General features: G+C 48.0%; 1 protein-coding gene across 4 annotated transcripts in view; it reads right to left on the minus strand.

The window, feature by feature from the left end:
* Window positions 1–5,628, minus strand: part of LOC140392526 (polyhomeotic-like protein 2) — a 33,726-nt gene extending 28,098 nt beyond the window's left edge. For 2 of the 4 annotated variants that reach the window (XM_072477789.1, XM_072477788.1), the window contains exons 1-2: window positions 5,312–5,626; window positions 1,236–1,438 (exon numbers count right to left, since the gene is read on the minus strand). In XM_072477789.1, the coding sequence (XP_072333890.1) occupies window positions 1,236–1,388 (153 nt within the window). In that variant the 5' untranslated portion in view covers window positions 1,389–1,438; window positions 5,312–5,626. Of the gene's footprint in view, window positions 1–1,235; window positions 1,439–5,311 lie in introns of all 4 variants that reach the window. The other 2 variants (XM_072477787.1, XM_072477786.1) reach the window with 2 other exon arrangements.
* Window positions 5,629–6,000: the final 372 nt, after the last annotated feature.

Consider the following 6,000-nt stretch of genomic DNA (forward strand, 5'->3'; position numbering starts at 1 on the left):
AGACACCGCCATCTTTTCTGAATGCCAGCAGCATTGGCCAGGTCTCCATGAGCCAACTGGGCAGCTAGCCTGCCCACTGTGCACTACTGGGCAGCTAGCCTGCCCGCTGTGCACCACTGGAAGGTTTCCCAGGGATTTTCTCTCCGTGTGTTCGACAGAGCCCCAGTACAAACTGTGGCGATGGATATTTTTAAAAGAAATTTAGAGTATCCAATCATTTTTTTTCCCAATTAAGGGGCAATTTAGCGTGGCCAATCCACCTACCCTGCACATCTTTGGGTTGTGGGGGAGAATGTGCAAACTCCACCCAGACAGTGACCCAGGGCCGATTTTCAAACCCGGGTCCTCAGCGCCGCAGTCCCAGTGCTAACCACTTGCTGCCCTACGGCCAGTTTCAACTGTTCACAATTGGTCATTTGCTGGGGCGAGTTCTCCCAATACCAGTCAGGGGACCCGCAGAAATTTCAGGCAACACTCTCCAAACTGGCAGGGAGGTGGGAGACTTGGCCAATCGGATCTGATCGGAAAGCTCTTCCCCTGCCACTTTGAGAAAGGTCCAGCTGTTTGTGCTGCTACCCGTGCTGCAGAAGGGCTGAGTGTACAGGGTAAATGCAGCATTTAAAACAGCAGTACGGCCAAGATCCAAACTGTTCATTTGTGTTCCAGTCTAATGAGCATTTCAGAGTCCGATCCATTTCCTACCAGGATTTTTGATTTCCAGCAAAATGTTTGGGGATTTGCTTACTCCAATTGTTGGCTGTCACCAATCCAGCTGTGTATAATTTATTCTGACTGCTGGTATTGCAGTAGCTTTACTGATGACTGGACTGAATGGTCAGTTACCAATGCAATTAAAGTTCTGTTACCAAGCATGCTGTTAGTCACAAAGCAATTAGTAGCAAGAAACGCAGGAAGCTTTGTTATACACCAAGTGAACAAGTACGTCCGACATAAATTTTATAAGACGACACATGAAATGACAGGCCGGAAGACTTTCAATCATCCACACAGCTCTGGGGGACCAGATTTAATGTCGATAGTTAAACAACTCTTGGATTATCATTTAAACTGTAGGGTGGGAATACTCAAACAAAAGAGCGGGAGAGAGAGAGAGAGAGAGAGAGGGAGTGTGCAGCAGACTGGAACAAGTGGAAGCTACACAAAATCACAGCACTGTCTACATTCATGAATTTAAATTGAAACCTGCAGTGAAGATTAAATTCAAAGCTACTCACTGGAAAAGGCTCAGCCCCCTCTTGTATGACAAACCCCTCAATGACATGGGTCAGGATCTGCGGTTTGACAATAGCCTGCGGAGGTTTGTTCTCCGTGCTCTGGGGCACACTTGCAGTGACAGACGAAGTCGCGTTGCCATTCCCGGATGTCATGGTGAGGGCAGGGGAGGTGTTCTTTGAATTAACACTCTCCGGAACCTTCCCTGTAATGGAAGGAAACAACAGCGTTACAGCCAAAGAATCAAAATGCTACCCCCCAAAACGCAGCTGGCTCTCTCTGGGATCACACCCTGTCCCTCTGCGAGATCAGCCAATCCGGAAAAAATCATGTTTCTTTGGGATTTGAGTCAAGGAGTTGGGAAGGCACTGTCAAAGCAAGTCGATGGAATTGATACACTGTGAACTGGTGGCTGATGGGATAGCAGAAATACCAATCAGCTGGCCTCAGTGCCAGTTGTGGGTATTCCGAGTTCAAAGTTAGCCGTCATTACTCCTCGGAAACGAACACAAACTTTTGAAAATCCGTGTACTCGCAGTTATCCACAGAAATCCAAAAGTGGTGGTCAGCGATTCGAAGCTTTCCTACAGAATGCCCACAGGCTTGAATCAATTAGAAATCACTGAACTGATGAAAACTTACCCTTTTTGCTGAATGAGGTGTAACTGGGGTTTTAATGGTCAAATTCAATGCCTGTTGAACAGCCTCAGGATGAGACTTTTATTTAAGGAATGCCAAATTTCTCCATTATGATTCAAAACATATTTAAAATGTGAAATTTTGTTTGTGATATTTCAGCTTGTGGTTGGATTCTCCGTCAGCGGGATCCTCCGCTTCGTCGTCAGCGCTCTCACGTCCGCGGATTTCCCCGACGCCGTGGGGTGCCCACAATGGGAAACCCCATTGGCCGGCTGGTGGGCGGAGGATCCGCTGCCGGCGGGGTCACGCCGCACCAGACAACGGGTGGGGTAAGATGGAGAATCCTGCCCCACGTGTATGTCTCAATCATTTATTTCACATTCTGTAAAATTTGAATTGGAAGGTTCAGTGCATTTTACTTCCTGGTTTGCGGTCTGTGAGAATACTTCATCGCGATTGGCTGTTTACCCTACTTGCTGAAAGATCCACTTGACTGGACATCAGGTTTAAAATAACATTGGGAAAGAGAAACTTAATGTCACAGAGATCGCTGTGGGCAGTTCTGGTTGACACCAGTGGTCGAATGTCAAAGAGAAGCAGGTTTGTACTTTCTTATTGCGTTGTGAATGGTGTTGACTTTCCAGCACTGCTCTGTCTGCAGCTATCCAAGTGAGGGATGAGGAATTTAATCACACTCCAATCACAGTTCTGGGGTAGATCTTTAGAGGGATTGGGCCCCTCAGGAATGATGGTGCTGTTGAATGTCAAGAGGAGGCGGTTGAGCTTTTTCATGTTGGAGACAGGGAGGGTTAAAAACTGATCAGTATCAGCAAGCAATTGAAAAAACCATCAATGTAATGGTTGACGAACTGCTGGAGGTCCACCAATAATTTGCCTTTCTCACTGCACAAGGCGCTCAAGAAGATCATCAATAAAAGTATTTTCGATACCGAGCAACATCCGGACTGGACATCCAAGATGAAGTAGGTTTTAAGGAGTGTCTTAAAAAAGGAAAAGGTGAGGTAGAGATGGTTTAGGGAGGGAATTCCAAAACTTGGGACCCAGCAACTAAAGCCAGGACTCCCAGTGGTCAAGCAATTTAAGCAGGGATGCTCAGAAGGCCAGAATTGGACAAACAGAGATCTGGGAGGCTTGTGGGGTTGTTGGGGATGATAGAGATCAGGAGGGTGGGGCCTATGGAGGGATTTGAAAACAAGGAGGAGGATTTTAAAATGGAGGCATTGCCAGACCAGGAGTCAACATGGGTCAGTGAACACAGGGCGTCATAAGCGAACAGGACTCAGTGCGAATCGGAACAGGGGAGCGGAGTTTTGGGTGGCCTCAATTTCACACAGGAGAGAATGTGGGAGACAATCCAGGAGCATGTTGAAATAGAGGAACCTATGGGTAACAAATGACATGGATGAGTGTTTCAGCAGTAAACTGGCTGAGGCAGGGGCTGTGTTGGCCAATGTTAAGGAGGTGGAAGTAGGCAGTCTCAGTGATGAATCAGTAGACTTTCCAATGCCAGTGCGTTAAAGCCGGAAGCAGAATGTGCCCACAGCAAGTGGGCAGCTTGCCAATGAGATTTGAGTCTTAAAATGGTTCGGGCATCATGCCAACACAGATGTGACTCAACACTCATTTGGCTGTTACTTTAATCTCTGGTCTGTGCATGGTTGAGCATTGAACTCATATCTGGCTTCAAACTATTGAAGATATTGGCGGGAGTGCTTCCCCTGGCCTCGGAGAAACGCTGGCTTCTCCCCCGGCTCTTGGCGCTGTTCCTCAATTCAGCCAGTTAGGAATTACATTCATGAGGCACAGCCATCAAGAATGGCTGGATCTCAGAGTTTCTGGTCTTGCGCCGAGGTCCCAGGTTCAATCCCGGCTCTGGGTCACTGTCTGTGTGGAGTTTGCATATTCTCCCCATGTTTGCGTGGGGTTTTGCCACGCTAAATTGCCCCTTAATAGGACAACAAAAATGAATTGGGTACTAAAAGAGTTTCTGGTCTTGGTGACTCACTCAGCCCCCTCCACACATTCCCTCCCAACAATGGGGCCACTGACGTCGTTAAATGTCAGTGGGCAACACTCTTGCCTCAAATTCACAAGCTGGAGTTCAAACCCCATTCCAGGGCGTGAATAGGAGGTTACCTTTGTGTTAACACCGTATGGCCAGAACCCAGATAATGTATTAAATCAAAGGGCTGTCTACCTGCTCAGGGAACTTAGAGATCCTACAGATTTCTCAAACAATGAGCAGGATTTCCCCCTGATCCTGGGTCAGTTTTAGTTCCCTGTCCCAATACCAGCTAATTCACAGATTCCTTGACCAGTACCCAGTCACTGGATACTATTTGTGGGACTGTGCTTTTCACAAATGAGCTCCCACACAGCACTATTTTGAAGAGGAGAAGGGGACGGGACACTCTTCCCCCATCTCCTGGCCATTACCTAATTCACAAACATCATGGAAAACATTATCTGGTAATTGCTGCATTGTGGGAGCTTGCTGTGTGTGAACAAGGGCTGGTTTTAGCTCAGTGGGCTAGGCAGCTGGTTTGTGATGCAGAACAAGGCCAGCAGCGTGGGTTCAATTCCTGTACCAGCTGAGAATTCTGAATTCTCCGTGTACCTGAACAGGCACCGGAATGTGGGCGACTAGGGGCTTTTCACAGTAACATCATTGCAGTGTTAATGTAAACCTACTTGTGACAATAAAGATTATTTACAACATTGGCCGGAAGCCACTTTGAAACATCCCGAGGTCAGTGAGGGTGCCATAGAAATCAAGACTTTTAGAAATTCTCACCTCCGCAGTCCCCCTCCCCAACACAGTATTGCCTCCGCAGTCCCCCTCCCCAACACAGTATTGCCTCCGCAGTCCCCCTCCCAACACAGTATTGCCTCCGCAGTCCCCCTCCCCAACACAGTATTTGCCTCCGCAGTCCCCCTCCCCAACACAGTATTGCCTCCGCAGTCCCCCTCCCCAACACAGTATTGCCTCCGCAGTCCCCCTACCCCAACACAGTATTGCCTCCGCAGTCCCCCTCCCCAACACAGTATTGCCTCCGCAGTCCCCCTCCCCAACACAGTATTGCCTCCGCAGTCCCCCTCCCCAACACAGTATTGCCTCCTTTGAAAGCTACAGAGGCAATGGCCAATCAGCTGCTCCAGTTCACAGCACTTACATTAACAGGGCCAACACCGAGAGTTGTCGAATGAAGTCCCACATTCACCAAGTCAAAATTAACCCCATCAAGTTTTTAATGCTGCACATTCTCAAGCGGTCAGTAGAAATGGTCACTTTTGTGTGTGACACACGAGACAAAACTGGAAAGTTCCACTCACCTCGGGGATAATTAATCGCCATTAATTGTCCTTCGCTCACACCCCCCCCCCCCCCCCCCCCTCAAAAACAAAGCGAGTGACTCACCCAGGCACAAGTAATCTCGGTGCGTTCACCTCCTCACCTCTCCTCCTTTCATTGCCCTCTTTGTTGCTTCCTTATTTTATTCTCTCGGTCGTGGCTCTTTCTGGTCTGACTGGCAATTAGCGTATCGGGAAACGGTTTGTTTTATTCCTTCTAAGTGAAGAGGGCGATCCTGTCCACTTCAGCTTGCTGGTTCGGTAAATGATAAAACATTTCGAGAGGAGCCCACAGATTTCTACATCCCCAAGTCACAAGATGCCCATCAAGAGTGCCTCAGAGAACAGAGTGAATTTAAAGAAAGAGTTTTAGATGAAGGTCGGATTGTGGCACCCGGTTGCTAACTTTAACACTTGCTGTTTCTAACCCCAGTGAGCAGCTGCAGGATTGTGCAATGAAAGACGCACTGAGCTGGGTTGCTGTTCGCTGTCTGTTCAGCCTCTTGTCACAGGTCAGTATAATCCAGACGCAATCTGCCCAGCCACAGATGATCAGTGAAGTTGGAGCCAGCATCAAACAATGCATCCACCACAAAGCCTTATGTTCAAAATATCAAAGTGGTTGAAAGGGGATTGCTTCATCCTGTTGCCTCACTTTCACCTTGGTGTCAGTGACAATCAGAAGCTTAAGAAGTTTTACTTCCCCTAAAAAAAAACAATCCCAAACAGTGGTCTGGACTGCTGCCAGGGATAATA

The sequence above is a fragment of the Scyliorhinus torazame genome, chromosome 16 (genome assembly GCF_047496885.1).
Source record: "Scyliorhinus torazame isolate Kashiwa2021f chromosome 16, sScyTor2.1, whole genome shotgun sequence".
Classification (NCBI taxonomy): Eukaryota; Metazoa; Chordata; class Chondrichthyes; order Carcharhiniformes; family Scyliorhinidae; genus Scyliorhinus; species Scyliorhinus torazame.